The sequence below is a fragment of the Mustelus asterias genome, chromosome 17 (genome assembly GCF_964213995.1).
Source record: "Mustelus asterias chromosome 17, sMusAst1.hap1.1, whole genome shotgun sequence".
Classification (NCBI taxonomy): Eukaryota; Metazoa; Chordata; class Chondrichthyes; order Carcharhiniformes; family Triakidae; genus Mustelus; species Mustelus asterias.
Genome location: NC_135817.1, coordinates 53257280 through 53280319, shown reverse-complemented (window position 1 = coordinate 53280319; position 23040 = coordinate 53257280). Strand labels below are relative to the sequence as shown.

Genomic DNA, 23040 nt, shown 5'->3' with positions numbered 1-23040 from the left:
ACGGTGACCCAAGTCGAGAATTGAACCCGGGTCCCTGGCGCTGTGAGGCAGCAGTGCTAACCACTGTGCCGATACCACAAAGAAATGGGCAAAACTTTGCTCTGCATTTCTACCATTACTCGTCATGGAATTCTGAACAATCCATAGGCGAACAAAACAATTTTCTCGAGGGTGAGCAATGCAGTAAAGGGCAGTGAGAAAACTCGAGTCAAAATACAATACAGAATGCAACTAAATACAAATTACTTTGTGGTACATTATTGATGCCAAGCTTTTACACAAAATATGCATGCAATTTGAAAAGCATACCCTTTAAGATTAGATTTTGTTTCCAAATAGGAATTACTTCAAATTGCAAACGCAGGAAAAATGAATTTTCTTTCAAGCTTCGTAAGAAATTCTAAAAGAGAATATACAGCTAAATTGCTTCAATAATGCCACATTATGGTTGATGATTTAAGCAAACCATAATCCTCAAGCTTTTTTTTTGTTCTTGAGCATTAGAAGTTTGAAATAAATGTGGTTACAAAAGATAATGATATATACAGCTTAAAGAAATGGAATGGTTTAACCAGACAGACCAACTTAACCCCTAAATATTGTAATTAAAAACTGTAGTTTCCTCGATAAAAATGTTTTTCAAATCACAGCTCTAATCAAACAGCTACAGTATTCCATTTGTTTTTTAAATGCCTAAATATAATATAGAAAAGAATTTCAACTCATTTCACCAAACAGAATTATTCACATAGAAGACTAATAATCTCTTGTTTACTTGACCTTTGATATCCATATCTTTTGATCCCTTTAGCCCGGAGAGCTATATCTAATTCTTTTTTGATAACATACAATGATTTGGCCTCAACTGCTTTCTCCACATGCGCACCTGAAGAAATTTCTCCTAATCTCAGTCCTAAATGGTTTACCCTGTATCCTTAGACTGTGACCCCTGGTTCTGGACTCTTTCCCACCCCACACACACAAACATATATATATATATATCCCCCACCCCACCAACATCAGGAACATCTTCCAGCATCTACCTTGTCTTGTCCGCTTAGAAATTTTTAGATTCCTACAAGATCCCCCCCCTCATTCTTCTAAACTCCAGCAAATGTAATCCTAACTGACTCTTTTTTCTCCTCATATGCCAGTCCTGCCAACCCAGGTATCAGTCTGGTGAACCTTTTCTACACATTTTCCATTGCTAGAACATTCTTCCTCAGATGAGGGCAAAACTGCACTCAATCTTCTAGGTGTGGTCTCACCAAGGCCCTGTATAACTGCAACAAGATATCTCTGCTCCTGTTCTTGAATCTACTTGCTTTAAAGGCCAACATATCATTTGCATTCTTCCCACCTGCATGCTTACTTTCAGTGACTCCTCTGGAAGGGCACCCACGTCTTGTTGCACATTCCTCCCACTCAATCTATAGCCATTTTGATAATAATAGTCTTAGAGTCATTGAGGTTTACAGCATGGAAACAGGCTCTTCAGCCCAACTTGTCCATGCCGCCCTATTTAAAATGTATAATAATTTAATAATCTGCCTTCCTGTTTTTGCTACCAAAGTGGATAACCTCACATTTATCCACATTGTACCGCATCTGCCCACTCACTCAATAGATCCTATTTTACGATTTTGATTCCAAGTGCTGGGTGGATCTGAAACTGGGAGTGTTTCAGATCTGGCTTTTAGACCCATTCTGAGGCACCCCCATACACACTCTGCCTACAAAAATATCAGCGATTCCAAATCATGTTGTACAAGCCTGTGGGCGGGGCTTAATGCACCCAAAACCCTGCAGCTCTGATCGGCGCCTCCAACCACGCATGCGCAGAAAACAAATGATCGAATGCTGCTTCCCTGCCACATGCCTCCCAGGCCGGAAAATGCCTCCCCCTGGCCCCCACAGTCATTGCCCCACCCCCACAACATTACTTATCCCCCCCACACTTCCGCCACCAAGTTCAATTACGGCCTTTCTCCCCCCTCCGGTCTCAGACAGAGTGCCAGCGAACCCTTCCCACCCCCACCGATCTCAGACAAAGTGATTCACCCTCCCGCTTCCCCCCACCAATCTCAGGCAGTAGAGGACCCCCTTTTACCCCCACTGATCACAGGCAGAGTGGCAGTGGGCCCACCCCCCCCCCCCCCCCCCCCAACCCCTGCCCCCATTGATCTCAAGCAGAGTGGCAGCAGACCAACCTTCCCCACCACCCCCCAACCAATCTCAAGCAGAGTGGCAGTGGAACCCACACCCCCCCACCCCCCGATCCCAAATGGAGCATGTCTATTTTGTGCCAATTCCGGATGGGTGAACACGATGGTAAAGGGGGAAGTGCCAGTAAAGTTGGGCGTGCAGCCCATTGAATCAATTTAAATGCATGCAAATGCATTTAAATGGCCGTTGTGCCCGTTTTGGGCTCGGTCCCGATCGCGGCTAATTTTGGGCCTTGGTAAAGGGGGAACTGGCACGGAGGCGGGCATGGATCACGCTACTCACCTCATGCCCGACTTTACAAGGTTTTCGCACCTGAAAATGGGCGCAACGTGATGGTAAAATTAGGCCCAATGTGTCCAAATCACACTGAGGCAATTCTGCATCCCCCTCACAGCTCACCCTCCCACCCAGTTTTGTTTCATCTGCAAATTTGGAGATATTACATTTAGTTCTCTGATCTAAATCATTAAATCATTGAGAGTAGCTGGGGTCCTAGCACCTGCGGTATCCCACCATACACTGCCTATCACTCACAAAAAGACCATTGTATTCCTTCCGACACTTTGTTTACTGTCTGCCAACCAGTTTGCTATCAATACACTACCCCCAATCCCACTTTCATTTTACACACTAATCACTTATGTGGGACCTTGTCGCAAGCCTTCTGAAAGTCCAAATAAACCATATCCAATGGCGCCTCCTCATCAACTCTACTAGTTACATCCTCAAACAATTTCAGTAAATTTGTCAAGTATGTTTTCCCTTTTGTAAATCCATGCTGACTCTGTCCGATCCTGCCCCGTTTCCCAAGTGCCCTGCTGTTAAATCTTTTAGAATGGACTCTAGCATTTTCCCCACTGCCAATGTCAGGTCAATTAGCCTGTTACTGAAATTGCTGCAACTGGCATCACCTCTTACCAGTTTTTGAGATCCAGTCTTCTGGCTTTTTCGCTTTTTCTTTCTTCCCCTTGCACTGTTGTGCTAAGATGAGCGCAATCATCGTTAGAGTTTTCCCCAAACCCATGTCATCCGCTAAAAAAAAAGGCATATAGTGTCAATGTTTTAAATTTTTTATTCTCCCTAGTACTCCTAATTATTGCATTATTAAAGATGGACAAACATTCAACTCAGACACATTTCATTTAGCGCAAGTATGACTATCACCTTGCCTCCTTCCTGATTAACAGGTCAAAAAACAATTACCAGCTACTCTTCCCTGATTTGTTCTGGGTTCTGTAGTGTAATGGTGACCACTCTGGATTCTGAATCCAGCGATCTGAGTTCAAATCTTGGCAGAGCCTTGCCTTTCTTTGGGATTGTGGTCGGTGCAGACTCGATGGGCTGAATGGCCTCCTTCTGTACTGTAGGGATTCTACGAATTTCTTCTATTTTAATTCAAATTAAATGCTCCTCTTAGCAATACATATTGATTGATAGCTAAACAATATCGAATCAGATGAAAGAAATCAAATAGCAAAGTAATTATGGGATTTGACATTCCATCCCACGTGGTTCTGCAGATATTAAGCTTGCAATTTGTACCATCGCTGATACAAATTAAACACTTTGATCTTATTGTTCTCCCATGACCAGGTCAGCTTTAGAACCCTCCTAAAGATGATCTTTCTCACCTAGTATGCCGCCTGATGGTTTTTGCTTCTCCCGCCACAGTAACCATGCCAATGCTTGTTTCTGATGAACCAGCAGTGGGATCTATAAAAATGAATATTTTTGCTTTAAAAACGTTCAATATTTTATGCATCAGGCATCTTTTTCAGCTTTGTCAAACAAATAAGGAAATGAAACAAAGCACGATCCACAGTAACCAGATTAAACTACCACAACCATGGGAACTTATTTTGTCTCCCTTTCACAAACAGTACAAGGAATAAAATATGACATGATTGTAACATAATTTAACAATCATTGATGAAATTAACTTAAACCAACTTGCTAAGCAGCTTTAGACACAAGAGCTTCACAATTCAGTTTGCTTAGGCAGGCATGATACATTTACCATGGAGTCTGGAGATAGCTGACAACCAACAGGTTGGTGTGACAAATATATCTGGGAATTCCAGCCATTTGTCAAAGATGGGATTTTAGTTTAATTTATATTATGGTACAAGACTAATTTAGGTTTCAACAAGGTATCTAGAATGTTGATGATGGTGGTTAGCTATAATAGCCAGCATACTGAGGTATTTGCAAAGTGAATCAGGTTTGAAATAAAAGTAATTTAGTCCATCTCATCAGCAGGTTACAAGGCTACATCCTCAGGTTAGAATTCAGAGGGAAGGGAGGGTGCTTCGAATTCAGTACAGTACATTCAGGAGCCATCACATTGATGGGAAATGGGGTGGGGCAGTGGGATGGGGAATAAGAACATTCTGGATGGTCATTTTAATTTTATATCAAGCATTGGTTTGCCGATCTGCCACAAGTTGTCCGAGAGAGATAAGTCAATTTTGCCTTTCTAAAGTTGAGGGGAAAAATCAGTCTCAGGCAGTAAGACACAGACATCTGCCCCTCCAGGCAGTCACTGAGGCAAAAAGATTCCAGACTGAGGTACGAAAGTGTACAGCCTGCAAAAAATTAATTAAGCGACTGCTACCATGTGTCATGACATGGAATTTTCCAGCCACAAAAATTGCTTGGAGATAAACAACACTAAATGTGTTTAGAACAGAAGGTTGCTCGAGGTTTCCCTGCAGAGGCCAGTATTCAGCTGGCCATTCACAGGCCAACTAAAGGTGGTTTGAATGCGGAATTGTACATGTATTTACAGATTCCAAACAATGATGAATTTGTTAGCAACATCTGGCCAGTCAAAAGGACATTTAGCATCTTGCTGCGGACATACTTATGGGTCAGAAAGAGATGCTTTAATCAAAAAAAAATCAAAAACAAGACACCACAGAAAGTCTTTCAGGCAGCAAGTGGATGTACTCTATCCTGGTCAGAATAGTTTGTCTTTTTACATCAGGGGGTTATTAAAGTGTGCTAGTGTATACGTGTTCTTGATTTGTGCAGTATTATCGGAATACTAGTTGAAATAAGTGTGATGAATGTCACATGGCAAAATGCAGGCTTAATTTAACATGCAATACATTAGCTTATCGAAACTAATAATGCCAAGCTGAACATAGTGATCTAATGCAACTAACAAAAAAATTTACTTATTCCACTTGCTGGCAGATTGAAGTGGCAATCCACTACCAGAAAGAGCAACAAGCAACCTGGCCACTTAAGGAAGCTCTTAACATAATCGAACGCGAGCTTAGAGAAGCGACTTTATCTTACACCAGAGGCAAGTCACATAATTGTTATTTGATGGGTTAAGGCCTGTAAGGAAATCAATGCATCTCCCTGCAAAATTATATTCTGTTCATTTATATAGGCCACAAAGAATAAAATAGTTTGCTAGTTTACTTACAGGCAGAGGGCTTGGCTTACTGTTAGTAACAAAGATGCTCTCTAGATTGCAGAGGACAGAATGCCAGTTTATGGACATGACTAGTGATGTAAAGACTAGGAGAAAATCTGCTGCAGGTCTATGAATTTGTAAAACTGACTTTGTCACTTTATAATCAATACTTCAAAATATTCCTTTTCTGAAATTTCTGTTCAATCAAAAACAATGGATTAAATTCAAATTCAATTTGACTGTGATGGGGACTGATAGCATCATGGTCTGAGAAACTTTACTTGACTTCTTAATGTCACTTCACAAATGATGCGAGATTAAACAGTTTGGCCTTATACGTACTGGAGTTTAGAAGGATGAAAGGGGGTCTGATTGAGATATATAGAATTTTTTAAAGGAATTCATAGAATCCAAATAATTCATAAAATTCATAAAATCCCTACAGTGCAGAAGGGGGCCATTTGGCCCATCGAGTCTGCACCGACAATAATCCCACAAAGGCTCCTATCCCTGAAAACCCACATATTTACCCTGCTAATACCTCTAACATACTCATCCCAGGACACTAAGGGGCAATTTGGACAATGACGCTAACCTTCACATCTTTGGACTGTGGGAGGAAACCTGAGCACCCGGAGGAAACCCATGCAGACACGGGGAGAATGTGAGAATGTGCAAACTCCACACAGGCAGTGACCCAAGCCAGGAATTGAACCCAGGTCCCTGGAGCTGTGAGGCAGCAGTGCTAACCACTGTGCCACCGTACCACCCCTAGTAAATGTAGGTCAAATGTTTCCTCTTATGGGCAATCTCAAACAAGAGGTCGCAGGTATAGGTTGAGACGCGGTAGATTTAAAACTGTGATGAGGAGGAACTACTTCTCGCAGAGGGTGGTGAATTTGTGGAATTCACTGCCCCTCATGCGGTGGAGTCTGAATTGTTGAATGGTTTCAGGAAGGAGATAGATATATTTCTGATTAAAAAGGGTTAAGGGGATTTGGGGAGCAGGTGGGGAGCTGGATTTGAGACCAGGGAGAGATCAGCCAGGATCTGATTGAATGGCGGAGCAGGCTGGAAGGGCTGAATGTGTCTATTTCTGCTCCTAATTCCTATGATATTTGGTTAAATTAGGTCAATATTGCACTGTAATTACTCAAAACAGGCTTAATAAAGGAGGAGCCACTACAGTTCTTGGTTTGTTACCACAAAAAAAATCATCTTTGCATAATGACTATTGTAATTCTTGGATCAAATGAATGCATGTCACTGGTTGAGAGTTTCTCATTAAAGAGTTCTACTGTGCCTCAAAATAGAATCATGAACCGAAACAGTTACAATCGCTTTTGTTAAATTCATTCTACAGAAAGTTAGAAGTGCAAAAGAGATGCCAATTTACCTCATTCAGTACATTGACAGTGTATTTTTTCAGTAGAATCCAGCATTCCAGATTTTCTAGCTCACCTTAAATTCCAAATGCGAACAGATGGAATTTACTGAGCCTCTGTATTAAATACAGAAAATCACCTGCGGCACAGGTTGAGGTTTATAATAGCATGGGGTTGATAAATAGTAATTATTTTTCAGTGACATCTTGTTGTTGAATACAATAGGCAGTCTTGCAAAGAAAATTATTAAAACTATTTCCTTTGGAAGACTTGTATCATGTGAATCATTTCAGAAATTTGAAAATATTTTACAGCTCTAACCTACAATATTTAATATTTCAAAGCCTGTAGAAAAATTCTACAGGAATTACAGACGTGACATACTCTACGTAATCAGAATTTGTCACTCCATTTATTACCTTACTGTTTGTATAACAAACAAATATTTTAGAAACAAAGCCTTGTTGTGCATGACTGGAGCCGGTTGTAACATAATTATTTAACACAATCCTCTTTATCTGCAAGGTGGGCTTTTACAGACAACTATTAATTGGGGGTCCCGGAATATCTACACACAAGATACAGGAAAAAATATGGATCCCTGCTGAGCAATAACCAACCTCATATCGACTGTGGCAAACAGCCCTAACAGGACGGCAACCAATAAAATACAAAAATACAGTACCCTGTTCTTGTTCACCTCCGCTGAAGAGCACAAAGGTGGAAAATTATACAGAACAATATCATCTCATTTACAATTACCTTGAGATATTGCGGGTCTTCAGCCTCATCAGATATGCTTGGGCAAGACTCCAGTGATTTGTGGAGTTGCTCAATAGCCTCACTGGTGATGTTCTTGACAGTGAGGAGTCGGTCTTCTGTCATCCGTCCTCCATATAGGCCCTGCTGCTGACAGCTTGCTGAAATCGTGGGAAATAATTAATTCACAATGTGGAAAAAAAGAGATTTGCATTTCTACTGGATTAAAGGAATCAAGAATGGGCAAAAACATTACACACTCTGTACTTGCAAACAAAAATCAAATTTGAAATTCCAAAATTCCTATGTTGCTACCTACCCATTTCTCCAAAATGTATTCCTTTTATGTTTCTAATAGAGAGCCATTTTATCTGCATCTCATCTAACCTCATTCCATATTGTAATAGCAAAATGCAAAAAAGCTTGACCACCTTTCCAAGCAAATACAACTCTTGCAGAGGACAAGATAGAACCATGCAATAAACTTATCCCAACTATAGGAGATAGAACAAAGGAAAGCATATCTAACTAGCACACAAACATTTTTGAATTTCAGTAGTGGTGCGATGCCTGCACATAGGCCACGTCCTGACTAGCGGATTGCATCAAATAGCACGCCTCTTCGGTTGTTTACAATAGGCAAAGTACAGACCGTACTTAACCAAGCCCCGCTTGCAAAACTCAGAACAATGTCTAATATGAGATGCGATTGATAGCGTAATCCTTAGCACATTCAGAACAGCACTTGCTGAACAATTCTGAATGTGCTAAGGATTACGCTATCAATTTATTATCACTTGGGCCCACAATGTGTCTTACCTAAGTTTGCTCGAAGCTATATATATGAAAGACATATTCCCTGCAGGTAGAAGTAACGTGCCCCAGACATTGCACCTTTTTTCAATTAAACAAAAGCATGTGGAATAGTTCCCCTAGTGCATTCTCAATGGCAATGCCTGGACCACAGCCACTTTAAAACCAATCAGCATCCTATTTTCAATCAGTAAAAATTGTTGCTCCCTTTGAAATTTGGTATTCTTCTGTCCTGATAAGTGCAAAATGAAAAGCTTCAATAACATCTCTTTTTTCAGCAATGCTCAAAACTGAAAATAGAAAACTGAAACCGATTTTCAGTGTGAACGCACAAGGTGGTTCCGAAGGGAAAAATATCAGCACAAATCTGACGGGCCAAATGAACTGTTTCTGTGCTCTAACATTATATAGTTGTATTTTCTTCTTAGAAGAATGCTTTCTTTATATTTTACCTCGGTACATCTGGTTACAAAACTGGCTTGACCCCAGAGAAGAAGCATCATTGAAACGTGAACTTGTTGCATCAGATCTGAGATCCTGATGGAGTACAGGATCGTTTAATAAGATGGTGCCACTTTTGTCAAAGGGATTGATTTGACTGTTCCCTGTTTCCTCTCCTAGAGAGAAAGACATTGTTGAGTTAGAATTTCAATTGTCCTCGTAGGTCAATTGTAAATACAGATCAGTACCCATCATCAGCCCTGTTTGCATGAACAAAGGACCCATCTTCCACAAAGCAACTAACCTTTAAGATTAGATATTCAAATTGTACAATTCCATAGCAGAGCATCCTAATGCACCATCACTGTTGTTTGGGAGTATCAAACTTATTGCTACTCAAGGAGTGTAAATTTCGAAGTTCACATAGCCAACGCAAATTGAGACTGGTTGAAAAAGCATGGACAGAGTACACCTGAATTTCCAATTTTCACTGGAAGGAAGCACTTCTTCAAACAAGAGGTAGTGGAAATCTAGAATACTAATCTTCAAAAAGCTGTTGAGTCTAGGTCAACTGAAAATTTCAAATTGAGATTGATAAGTTTTCATGATGCAGTGATTTTAAGGGTTATAAAAGCAAGGTGGGAAAATGGAGATTCAGATCAGCTATAATCTAACAGATTGTCAGACCACACTGGATGGGCTGAATGGCCTGCTCTTGTTCTGAAGATTCAGTGAGTAAGGTTCTTTCCTGGCAGCATGGGCTCATGCAATCAGATTTAAGTCAGCACAGTATCAAACACTCCTGTAACTTTGAAAATATTCTGCTCATCCATTCAAGAGAATGCTTCATTAATTTTAATAAGCTCAGTATAATACCTTTCTCAGTGTCATCGGTAGTGGATAGGCATAATGCACTGAGAGCATCCTCCAGGTCTTTGACTTGATTTATTAACCTCTGACCTTTGTCGGGAAGGGCAGCAACATTTACTGTTCTCAGAGTATTCTGTAAAATGAAACATTTACACTTCTCATTTTCCTTCTAGAAATTAAAGATTGTTTTCCCCCTGTTGACCCATCATGAATGTAGCAAATTATTATTAAATAGACAGCCGTGTTAAGATATTCACAGTGTAATAGATTGACATCTGAACAGCGTAAAGAATGACACTTATTTGAAGCACAGTTAGAAATTAATAGCAGTATACCAATTGGCTTTGTCATTCTGAACACACTATTTACCTGTTGCAACTTTAACAATTCTGTGAATTATTTTTGATAATTCCCTATTACAGCCATTCTACAAACACAGGCAAATAGAATTAATAGAAACTTAACTTCTCCAAGTGGTTCAAATGATCCAAGATTTTCACATTAAACATGAAATTTACATTCACATAATTACCCGGAGAAACTATCTGCAAAATTCATTCCATTGACTAGATCCGTTTATAGGAAACTAGTATGGATTCAGAACAACTTAGTTTGAAAACACTCAGTTTTTAAACAGTTTACATTAACCAGTTCTGTTTCATCACAATTATGTGCTAGCTTTCCATTGTCTTTAGGATTAGTACTGTCTTTCTACACTTGTGGGTTCCTATACCAACCGCATCAAGATAATAGATGAAACTTAAATGCAGGCCTTATTCCCAATATCACAATACACTACACTTAATTCAGACCCATCTTAGTATTTTCCCAAAATATCTCTCACCAAGGTTTCAGCTTCACCTTGGAAACCCACCATCTCCACTATCTCCACGCCGTGGGGCGGCACGGTAGCACAGTGGTTAGCACTGCTGCTTCACAGCTCCAGGGACCTGGGTTCGATTCCCGGCTCGGGTCCCTGTCTGTGTGGAGTTTGCACATTCTCCTCGTGTCTGCGTGGGTTTCCTCCGGGTGCTCCGGTTTCCTCCCACAGTCCAAAGATGTGCGGGTTAGGTTGATTGGCCATGCTAAAATTGCCCCTTAGTGTCCTGGGATGCGTAGATTAGAGGGATTAGCGGTTAAAATATGTAGAGATATCTGGGTGGGATTGTGGTCGGTGCAGACTCGATGGGCCGAATGGCCTCTTTCTGTACTGTAGGGTTTCTATGATTTCTATGATCTAGAAAAACAAGGACATCAGGTGTCTTAAATCACTGCCACTTTCAGGTCACACATCATCGAGACCTGGAGATATATTGCTGTTCCTTCGTACTCTCTGGCTCCAAACCCTGCAATTTCCTACCTGACAATTTCATCACTTAGGTTGAGGTTATTCATAAAGACCCACCATCACTTTTTCAAGGGCAACTAGGCAAGGCAATAAATGTTAGCTTTGCCAATGGTACCCATCATCCCAAAGAAAGATAGAAATAGGATGCCACAGCCCCTTTGTATTACCTTTGTCTGTTTAAGTTGAGACGTCAGCTGGTTGTGCAGTGCCACAGTTTTCTTGGTTTCAGTGGGTGCTGATGTGTGTTCAAATCCAGGAAACATTGTGATTGTTCTCTGTCCATTACTTATGTTTGTTTTTCTTGCAACGTCTGTCTGCTTGGTATCCGCTGACTGACTACCAAGTGTACTTTGCTCTAATTTTCTACAGTTATTTTTTGCTTCAATGCAAACAGGTGCCTCTGCATGTATTTGTCCATGTGATTTAATCTCTTTATTTGCTTTCCTGTTTGAATCAGAGTTCTGTGTTGAAATAACTGAACAGTCTTCGGTTGCAGTGTATTTAGTGGTTTGTTGTGTCTGACCCGAGCAGTTTTCCTGAGTATCTTTTAGTTCAGTCTGATGGGGGATCTTGGTTATGCAGCACTCCTGAGTGCTATTTGACTTTTCATTTTCACGACTACATTCGCTTTTACTGCTTGCTGATTGTCTGTCCCTCCATTGATCACTTTTCGAGCGCACGCTGCTGGTTGTTGTAGTGTTCCCATGATGTGACGAATGCTTAGATAATTCTTCCCGAACATGCTTCTTCTCAGATCCTAGCTGAACTGTATCCCTCTCTGTAGATGGGCATGGCTTTGACAATGTTTCTTTGTCAGTTGCCAAGAGGCTAAGTGGTTTGAAATTGTGACCCTTCTTTTTGTTCAAGTCAGTCCTTTCTGTTCCAGCATCACACGAAGGATGAATTACTTCTCTTCGAGTTCCTTCAGAATCCATAGCAACTAGCTTTTCAACCTCACCAGATGACTTTTCCTTGACTTTGAACCCACCAGGAACCTTTTTCACCACCTGTTTATCTGTTACTGGTAAACCATTCAACTTTAACCTTTCTTCTTCATCCTCATTATGTTTTTTGTTTCTTTCAAACTCAGTCTCTTGGCTGCTACTGTTATTGGAGTCAAATTTCCAGGTGAATGGCTTCCGATTCTCGCTTGGAGCTCGAAAAGGATTTCGTTCTTGCTTCTTAGTATGGTGGAGCTGCCCTCCAGCATCATGGGCCTCTCTGTCTGTTGATGATAGCTTTGAACTTGATCCCTGAAAAACATGAATATCAATGTTTAATATTTCCTGTGCACATCCAAAAAGGAAGGCATATTGTGGAGTCTGGACAAATTGAATCTTACATGGAAAACCAGCAGAATAAATCCATGTGGAATATACTATCTGTGCCTTTTTGTTATTGTGAGGGTGTCAGTGTTGAGGGATTATTTGCCTATTCCTAAATTTCATGCGAGCATCAAATACTAAAGATAGCAGAGACCTTGTACAGGAGAAACAATCCAAAGCATATCACTCATATTGCGCCTGAAGTCAAACCTCAGAAATACAGATCTTTTAAACAATTGTTCCACTTTCCAAAAATTAACTGCCCAAGAATATGTTGGTGGAAAGTTCAATCAAAGCCTTCAACAGAAAATTAGATAATTATCGGAAAAGCAAAAATTTGCAAGACTATGAGACAAAAGGTAATGGATTGGCACTAGAGGAGTTATTTGCAGTGAGCTGGCATGGACACGATGAGCTGAATGGCCTCCTTTTGTGCTGTAACCATACTTTGATTCAATTGTTTGGCCTCTTTGAATGAGAATAAAGAGTGATCCCAATACTGGTATTAGCAGACATGAGTTATACTCACTTCAGTGCACATGTTTACTTATCAAAACAGAAATTTTTCATACCAATAATTTAATTTGGAATCTCAGGTCTGAAATGCAAAAACATACTGCTTTAATCCATGGAAAACCAGTTGCAGAAGATGGATAAGGAAACTTTAACCATGTTTCCAGCCAGCACCACTGGATTAAATTCTACAATGGTTTTGTCAAAGCCATAACATGTGTTTTTAATACCATTAAGGTCTTTCTTGTTACTATCACCTAGTCTCATAATAATAACTAAACTTGTGCACAAATCAGTGTTTTTAAATAAAAGGAAAACATTACCATATGCAACATATGTTTTTTTTATTCTGAAAAAAGTTCTGAATCATGGAAAATTGAGAAAATATAAAGACTTGATTGGCCTGGTGGATTTCAGAGGCTCCCTACAATTGAATGCATTTTGTATCATTTTGGACAACAACCCTGTCGAGGATTTTAACATTCATCTGTCCTATTGATTTTAATGGAAAAGAAAACTGGAGGCTCAAGAACATACAAAGAGCAACTCCCATCCACAGACCTCATTCTAAAATGAATAATCACAAACCACTTTTGGAGTTGCAAAAATGCACTAAATATGATTTCCTGTTTTACAACAGTGAAGTATTTCATTGGCTGTAAAGCACTTTGGGAAATGCTGAGGTCATGAAAGGTGTTTTAAAAATGCAAGACTTCCTCTTATTCATCCCTAACACCAGTTCAAAACTATAATACCAGAAACCATAACAGCAACATTTCAATTATTTAAGATATTAACAATCCATACCTTTAGCTTTTGGTAATAACACAATTGCCTCCCTGATGCCAGGGTCAGGGATGGCATTGAATGGCTGTAGGGAATTCTAAAGGGGGAGGGTAAACAGACAGAGATTGTGGTTCATGTTGGTACCAACGATATTGGTAGAAAAAGGGATGAGGTCCCGCAAGCAGAATTTAGGGAGCAAAGAAGCAGTTTAAAAAATAGGACCCAGAAGGTAGCTTACATCCGGTGCCACATGCTAGGTAGTATAGAACTAGGTGGTTAGTCCAGATGAATGTGTGGCTGGAGAGATGGTGCAGGAGGGAAGACTTCAGACTTCTGGGACATTGGGACCGTTTTGGGGAATGGTAGAACCTGTACAAGGTGGACGGGTTGCATCTGAACCAAAATGGGACCAATGTCCTTGCAGGAAGTTTTGCTAGTGCCATCGGGGAGGGTTTAAAATAACTTGGCAGGAGCATGGGATCCTGAAAGTTCAGCAAGGGGAGATGCACAGCCAAAATGAGAAGAGACAGCAAGGTGAGTCACAAAGGCAGAGAAGCTATAGGCCAGTTAATGGATAAGGGAGTTCGGCAATCTTGGATGGTATTTATTTTAATGCAAGGGTGAACATGGCAGACGAGTTGACAGCACAAATCAAAACATGGGGGTAAGACGTCATTGCTGTCTCTGAGACATGGTTGGAGGGGCAGGATTGGCAGCTTATTGGCAGGGCAGCATGGTGGCCCAGTGGTTAGCACTGCTGCCTCACAGCGCCAGGGTCCCAGGTTCAATTCCGGCCTCGGGTCTCTGTCTATGTGGAGTTTGCACATTCTCCCCATGTCTGCGTGGGTTTCCTCCGGTTTCCCCCCACACTCCAAAGATGTGCGGGTTAGGTCGATTGGCCATGCTAAAATTGAACCTAGTGTCAGGGGGATTAGCGAGGGTAAATGCGTGGGGTTATGGAAATAGGGCCTTGATGGGATTGTGGTCGGTACAGGCTCGATGGGCCAAATGGCCTCCTCCTGTACTGTAGGGATTCTATGATTTATTCCAGGATATAGGATTTTCAGCCAAGACAGGGAAGGAGGTAAAAGAGGAGGGGGTGTCTTGAGTTTGACTAGGGAATCAATTACAGCAGTAAAGAGGGACAACATTTTAGAAGGCTGTTCAAATGAAGCCATGAGGCAGAGACCCTCATAACATTTAAGAAGTATTTATATGTGAACTTGTGATGCCAAGGCATACAAGGCTATGGACCAAGTGCTGGAAAATGGGATTAGAATAGTTAGGTGGTTTGTCTTTAACTGGCGCAAATGTGATGGGCCAAAGGGCCTTTTTCTGTGCTGTATACCTCTATGACAGTGCGTCATCAACATTACAACATCTTAACTATTGATGAATGCCAAGTATCAACTCCTACTGAAGGTCCATACCTGCCAGGGAACATTTCCGCACCATTTCAGATTATCTGCCTTGCCTTTCGCACAGCGATAATATAACCTACAGAAAACACAAGACAAGCACTGGAAATCAGAATCAAGTACTAAACTGTGCCTCAGTCACACTTATTAAACTTTCTTCACATTAATAAACAGATACCAGATCAACAAGCTTACATACAGGAACAGCTCTGCACACCAGAGTGATTCTATGAGGTGACCACAGAAAGAAAACAATCTGGTATATTGTGGAAGTGACTCACAATGACGAGAATGTCTAGGACACACCAGTTTCTTAAAGCCCAAGTCCTGCAGTTGAATGGCCAAACTTTGGAATGAGAAAAGGCTAAACATCATCACCAGCTCACACCATGAGGAAAAGAGATCATATCCAAAGGAATGAAACCAAAACCTGGTATAAACAAGGAACTGCACTTCCTCTGCTGGCCTACTAGGTAAATGCACCCAGGCACAAGATCCGGTTGCAAAACTAATGTGTAAAATGGTATGGTCACCCTTTCGCCTGCCCCTCAGAATAAGAAACAAAAAGGCTTTTCAGTACTACATGGATTTCATGGCATTTGATGTGAAATATCAACTGGAGTTGCTTATATAATAATAAATCATACCGATAAGACTGGCCATCCTGTTTTCGAGAGATGGCCTGAAGTTCTACAACCGAACCTTCATGTATCAGACAGTGAGACACAGGAATACTGGGAAAGAAAGACAAACTACCAGTTATTGCAGATCACATAGCTATTAGTGTAAACCTCATTATCAGGAGACAACAACAACAATAAAAGTAAATTATTGCGGATGCTGGAATCTGAAACCAAACGAGAAAATGCTGGAAAATCTCAGCAGGTCTGGCAGCATCTGTCATAGACAGCTCAACTGGCTTTGACAAAGGGTCATCTGGACTCAAAATGTCAGCTCTTTTCTCTCCTTACAGATGCTGCCAGACCTGCTGAGATTTTCCAGCATTTTCTCTTTTGGGAACAACAACAACAAAATGCCCAAGATGAAATATAATAAAAATTTACTAGGTGGGGCTTTGGAAATTGGTCTCAGTGTCTCTGTACTCGGGAATAAGTTGGAGATGGGGAAGGAAATCAGTTAAGGTTCTCACTGTTAACAGTTACCCTGATTTTTTTTTAAAAAAAGAGTCTGCATCACCACTTCAGAAATGGAATCATGTTTATAAATATCTGACATACATTCAATCTAAAGACTGATTTTTTTTTAACTACAATTGTACATGCACAACATTCATAACGTAAGCTTCACTACTTACAAAGAAAATAAATTGTGAGGCAAACATTGAATCTTATTTATACACTGGCACTTAGGGTTTCTGACTAGATTTCACATGTATCTTGGTGCAGTTTGTGAAAAAGGATACTGTTCAGTTAAGCATAGAAAATTGGAACAGGAGGAGGTCAATTTGACCCTTTGAGCCTGCTCCATCATTATAATCCTGATCGTCAGGCTGATCATCCAATTTGATAGCCTGATCCCATCAACCCCCCATATCCTTTAACCCCCCTAGAGCTATATCTAACTGCTTCTTGAAAACATATAATGTTTGGGCCTCAACCACTTTCTGTGGTAGTGAATTCCACAGACTTATCATGTTCTGGGTAAAGAAATTTCTCTTCATCTCCATTACCCCATGTCCTTAGACTATGTCCCCTGGTTCTGGATATCACAGGTATTGGGAACATCCTTTCTGCGTCTACCCTGTCCAGTCCCGTTAGAATATCATAGGTTTCTAGGTGATCCCCTCTCATTCTAAACTCCAGCGAATACAATCCTAACTGACTCACTCTCTTCAGTCCCGCCATCCCAGGAATCAGTTTGGTAAACATTTGCTGCATTCCCTCTATAGCAAGAACATCCTTCCTGAGATAAGGAAAACAAAACTGCACACAATATTCCAGGTGTGGTCTCATCAAGCCCCTGTACAATTGCAGCAAGACATCCCTGCTCTTGTACTCAAATCCTCTTGTTATGAAGGCCAACATACCATTTACCTTCTTTACCACCTGCTGCACCTGCGTGCATTCAGATAATTGCAAAGGGTGCAGGAGGGGATGTCTACAAACAAATTAGTGGATTATTTTTATTTGTATCCCATATTGAGCTGAGGCAATACAATTCAATAAACTCAGACAAAATCAGTGGGTGGTATTTAATGGAAGCAAAGGGGGTCACACCCATCGGCTGAAGAAGCGGCTATAACCCCGCGTTGTCTCCTTTGGGGAAGGAAGGCCTGCGAAATGAAGTGCCAATCAGGCACTTCCCCAGGTGTGAAGTCCCACAACTCCAAGATGGCACTGGAGCGAGGCGACTTCTTGCAAGCTGTACCCAGCAAAACTTCTAATTCTATCTTTTACTCTCGCTCTATGCTTCTAAAACTTCATTCTAATTCTTTTAAACTCTCGAACAATGCTTTAATAATGCAATTTCTTAAATGGACTTACCTTGCATTAAGTTGATCTTTTTCTACACCCTAGCTATGACTGTAACACTACATTCTGCACTCTCTCGTTTCCCTCTCTATGAACACTGTGCTTTGTCTGTATAGCGTGCAAGAAACAATATTTTTCACGTATGTCAATACATGTGACAATAATAAATCAAATCACTTGACAATCAGAGGCCAGTAGCTTTCACTTCTCAGTGGCGCCACCAGAAGGCAGTGACTGCTACCGGTAATGCACCAAATCAAGACTCAGTAGCATCACTGGAGTCAGACACGGGTGGGTGATGTGGGATGGGGAAAGGACGAATAGCTCTCAGCAGGCACCCACTTCCCGATGCTGGGTCAATCAGGCCTGGAGTGTCTTTGAACAAGGCACCTTCCTGGAAACCTGCAAGCATACCCAACAATGTTTGCTTTCCAGGTTTCCAGCATAGCGAATCACCATTCGCTGCAGCAGGATGAGGCCCTCAAATGGACAATAATCGCCATTTAAAGACGTCGATTCATGGCGAGGCAGAAAGGCTATCCACAGGCTTTTCTGCCACTGACTTTATTGGGACAGAGACAGGTAGGTGGCAGGTACCCATCTACCACCCTCCCGCCTGATTAAATCCCCCCCTCCCCCCCCCCCACAAGCTTGTCACTAAATTCCAACCATTATGTCAAGATAGTCTCATTTGTTTTGAGAATAGGAAATATTTCCTTCATCAGTAACTCTCCACAACCAGAAACATGGGGAGGGATAGACAATGGGAGAATAAAGCCTCATGTATTGATCAGTCAGTGAGATCTACTGTGGGGAAACATATCCTCTCATCAATTTCTAGCAACCCCTCAAATTCAATATCAAGTTTTACACCAAAGGTTTCCAACTGGGTTCAGAAGGTTTGCACCTTAAATGTTCCAACACAAAAAGTTCTCAACAAGACATTACTATTTCTTCCTCTATATTGTGAAGTAGAACAGGCAATACGTACTCAGCAAGCTGTGTGAATGCACATGGTGAACCTCTGTTTGCACAGATATAGAAACTCTTTCCTTTGGTTGCTCCATCTCTCACACCTGTCTTCAGAAAACAGGGTGTTCCTACAGGACACAATCAAGAAAAGAGTTAGGGCAAAGAAATAAAAATAAGGAAGACTTGTACTTATAGAGCACTTGTCATAAGTTCAGGACTTCAGCCAATGAAGTACTTTTGAACTCAGTGGTGTAACATAGGAGGCATGGTAGTCAATCTGCTCACTGAAAACTCCAACAAACAGTGATGAAATAAACTAGACTACCTGCTTTAGGTGTTGGCTCAGGGGTAAATATTGGCCAGGCTTCAGCAGAACTTCCTTGTTCTTCTACAAATAGTGCAAGTGATCTTTTACATCCACGTGAAGGACAGACTTAGCTTAAAATCTCATCCAAAGATGGCCCCTCCAATAGTGCAGTACTTTGGGTACTGCTCTGAAGAGTGCCCCCCTCAAATATTCATTCCACTTGAAAAGACATATATGCCCTATTTATCCAGTCCACTTCATCTATGGACATATTAATCATACAAAAGTAGAAGCAAAAAAAAACTGCAGATGCTGGAAACCAGAAGTAAAAGCAGACAATGCTGGAAACTGTCAACAGGCCAGGCACCATTTGTGAAGGGCGAAAGACTTGTTTCATTCTGATGAAATCTCATTTTGCTGAAAGACCTTTGCCAACACTTCCAGTTTCTATTGCATTTGTTGCGAACAAGGCAGCTTCACAGATGAATAATCAGCAACAAAATGAACCTGCAATTCGCAGCATGGTGGCACAGTGATTAGCACTGCTGCCTCACAGCGCCAGGGTTCAATTTCCGGCTTGGGTCACTGTCTGTGTGGAGTTTGCACATTCTCTCTGTTTGTGTGGGTTTCCTCTGGGTGCTCCGGTTTCCACCTGCAGTCCAAAGGTGTGCGGGTTAGGTGGATTGGCTATGCTGACTTGCCCCTTAACATCAGGGGAACTAGCTCAGGTAAATGTATGGGGTTATGGGGATAGGGCCTGGGTGGGATTGTGGTTGGTGCAGATTCGATGGGCCAAATGGCCTCCTTCTGCACTGTTGGGATTCTATGATAATTACCAGCGCTCTTTATTTCTTCCAGTTTTCCAGTATATAGGGTTTTTTTGACGATAATTTGATAGTTATGATTAGAAAGTGTCAGGTGTGAGAAATGGTAACTTTGCAGTGTCTTGAGGGTTAGGAGCAAGGGAGAAGAGAAGGTGGAATTGTAGCTGAGTAGGACATCCATGTCATATTGGAACCAGAAAGAATTTTTGATGGTGCTGGTGGGTGAGGAAAGAAAGTTGGCCAACACACAGGTCTGGCAGCATGTGTGGAGAGAGAAACAAACTAAACATTAAAAAGAACAAAAAAGGTCTATAATCAGGTGGATAACAGGAAAGATTAAATGGTGACAGAGTACATGATGCAAGACCAAAGGAAATGGCAATGGCACAGGTAAAAGTAAGAAAAGATGCCTCCAGATGTGAGTGGCAGAATGATAAGACAAGGGAAAAACCAAAACCAGCAAAGAAACCAGAAACAGATGTTGCAATCTACAAATTGTGGAACTCCATGTTGAGTCCAGAAGGCTGTATAGTACCCAGTTGAACAATGAAGTGTTGATCTCCAAATTTACAATCAACGTCACTGAAACACTGGACGAGACAGAGGACAGAAAGGTTAGAGTGGGAGCAAGTTGGATAATTCAAATGACACGGTGACTGAAAAGTTCAGGTGATACTTGTGAACTGAGAAAAAGTTTTCCACAAAGCAGTCAGTCAATCTGTATTCAGTCCCTCCTCCAGTTGTGAGCAAATTGTCAATATAAATAAATCATTTCACCTGAAAGGAGTATTTCGGGTCACGGATGGAGAGAAAGGAGGCAAGTTGCTGTAAGAAGATGTGGTGATGATGGACGAGCGGACCCGAGTGTTGCAGCGGGAATGGTCTCTACAGAATGCTGAAAGCAGAGGGGAAGATGTGTTTTGTGGTGACATCACTCTGGAGGATGATTCGATAAATACAGAGGCTAGTGGGCAGAATGGTGAAGACCAGAAGAATCATTGTCAGAACGCCAGAGGATGTTATTTAAGAAGACTGGCAAAAGAATCAAGAGTAACATGGTGAAAAATATCTTTATGCAGGCAGTGTTAGGATGTGGAATGCACTACCAGAGAATGTGGTGGAGGCAGATTCAATCAGGGCGTTCAAAACTGGATTGCTTAAGCATCTGAAGGGTAAAGAGAAATGCTGGATTTGGGGGGGGGGGGGGGGGGGGGGAGGTGGGGGGGGGGAGAATAAAGGCAGGAGTGTGTGGGGGTTAACTGAGATGCTGGTGCAAAGAACTGGCAGGAATGTAGCAGGCTAAAAGACTTCTTGTGCTGCAACCAGTCCGTGATGCCATCAGGTTTCTGGGAGAACTCTGTCTTTTGGTCATTAATTATTAATGATATTATTAAACTAGAAAGAGTGCAGAAAAGATTTACTAGGATGCTACTAGGGCTTGATGGTTCGAGTTATAAGGAGAGGTTGGATAGACTGGGACTTTTTTCTCTGGAGCGTAGAAGGCTGAGGGGTGATCTTCTAGAGGTCTATAAAATAATGAGGGGCACAGATCAGCTAGATAGTCAATAGCTTTTCCCAAAGGTAGGGGAATCTAAAACTAGAGGGCATAGGTTTAAGGTGAGAGGGGAGAGATTCAAAAGTGTCCAGAGGGGCAATTTTTTCACAGGGGGTGGTGAGTGTCTGGAACAAGCTGCCAGAGGTAGTCGTAGAGGCAGGTACAATTTTGTCTTTTAAAAAACATTTACAGTTACATGGGTAAAATGGGTATAGCGGGATATGGGCCAAACGAGGCAATTGGGATTATTTTAGGAGTTTAAAAAAAAGGCCAGCCTGGACAAGTTGGGCCGAAGGGCCTGTTTCCATGCTGTAAACCTCTGACTATGTCTGGAGTGGGAAACCAGCAGGATAAGTGATCTTCAACATTTAATAAGATCAGAAGTGATGATTTGCAGTTTGGCACATTTTGTAACAGTGAAATGGGTCTATGTGAATATAATCTCTCCCCTGTGGTTTTGAATTTACAAAGGGAGAGTGGTCTCAGAATCATACAGCGCAGAAGAGGCCCTTTGGCCCATTGGATCCGCACCAAAACATTAGAAACACCTAAACTCCGACCTCTGGTAGCTCCAGTTTCCCCTCTCAGTTCAAAGATACGTGGGTTATCTTGACTGGCTGTGTTAAATTGACCCTTACTGTCATGGGGATTAGCAGGATAAATATGTGTGGGATTAGGGGGAATAGGGCCTGGATTGTTGTCGGTGCAGGCTGCATGGGCTGAAAAGCCTCGTTCGGCACTGTAGGAATTCTATGATGAGGTGTGAGTTCAGGTGTTTCTAATGTGTCTCAGTCGATCCCTCCCCCTGGGGGGGGGGGGGGGCAGTGGCCTCAGTCCCCCTCCCGCATCAAGGGAAACAATGCCCTGTCCGGCCTCTGGTCTCTCTCTCCCTGGGCTCGCGCCTCTGGCCATCACTACCCCACGTGGGCCAGAGCCGGTCATTCCGCACTCTGATTGGACTAAACCCCCAGCTGCTGCTGATTGGACACTCCATCCACCAATTGAATCATTCACGGCCGGCAATCCGGTTCCAACTTCCGGCGGGAGACTCCGCTATCGCTCCGTTCACTCACTCACTCACACACACATATATATATATATATATACACACACACTCTCACACATATATATGTATATACACACACACTCCGGCTGTGGTGGATGTTTAAACATACCGTGTTCCTCACACACCACCCTCTCCATTCCCCTCCGCTCACCGAACCACCCCCGGGACCTTAGCCCCGCCCCAGCAGAAGCCCCGTCTACCACCACCACGTGATTCCAGCCGCCAATCACGCGCGGTCCCCTCAGCCAATCAGGCTGCATCCGGGCATCACAATTTCAAGTCTCTGGCGGCGAACGGCCACAGGGCAGGAGCCAATCAGAATGCGGGACGGTCAGTGGGCGGGGTTTAAAGCCCCTCCCCCCTCTCTTTGGGGTCGTCAACTCAGAGCCCAAAGTGAGAGCTAGAGAGTCAGACACAAGCACAGAAATAGACAGACTGGACTCAATGATCACTCGGAGAGAGAGAAATTGGACTCTGGTCATCAGAACTAGAGTAAGAGTTTTAACAACACCA

At 42.0% G+C, this 23040-nt stretch overlaps 1 protein-coding gene across 3 annotated transcripts in view; it reads right to left on the bottom strand.

Moving 5' to 3' along the window:
* Positions 1 to 22753, bottom strand: part of ttf2 (transcription termination factor, RNA polymerase II) — a 43733-nt gene extending 20980 nt beyond the window's left edge. For 2 of the 3 annotated variants that reach the window (XR_013499910.1, XM_078232662.1), the window contains exons 1-10: positions 22637 to 22753; positions 18795 to 18903; positions 15959 to 16045; positions 15324 to 15390; positions 11437 to 12522; positions 9928 to 10054; positions 9063 to 9227; positions 7801 to 7958; positions 3858 to 3939; positions 3145 to 3258 (exon numbers count right to left, since the gene is read on the bottom strand). Coding sequence is in view for 2 of the 3 variants with exons in the window: in XM_078232662.1 (XP_078088788.1) it covers positions 3145 to 3258; positions 3858 to 3939; positions 7801 to 7958; positions 9063 to 9227; positions 9928 to 10054; positions 11437 to 12522; positions 15324 to 15390; positions 15959 to 16045; positions 18795 to 18903; positions 22637 to 22664 (2023 nt within the window). In the remaining variant the exon portion in view is untranslated. The remainder of the gene's footprint in view (positions 1 to 3144; positions 3259 to 3857; positions 3940 to 7800; positions 7959 to 9062; positions 9228 to 9927; positions 10055 to 11436; positions 12523 to 15323; positions 15391 to 15958; positions 16046 to 18794; positions 18904 to 22636) is intronic. The other variant, XM_078232663.1, reaches the window with a different exon arrangement.
* Between the last annotated feature and the right edge of the window lie 287 nt (positions 22754 to 23040).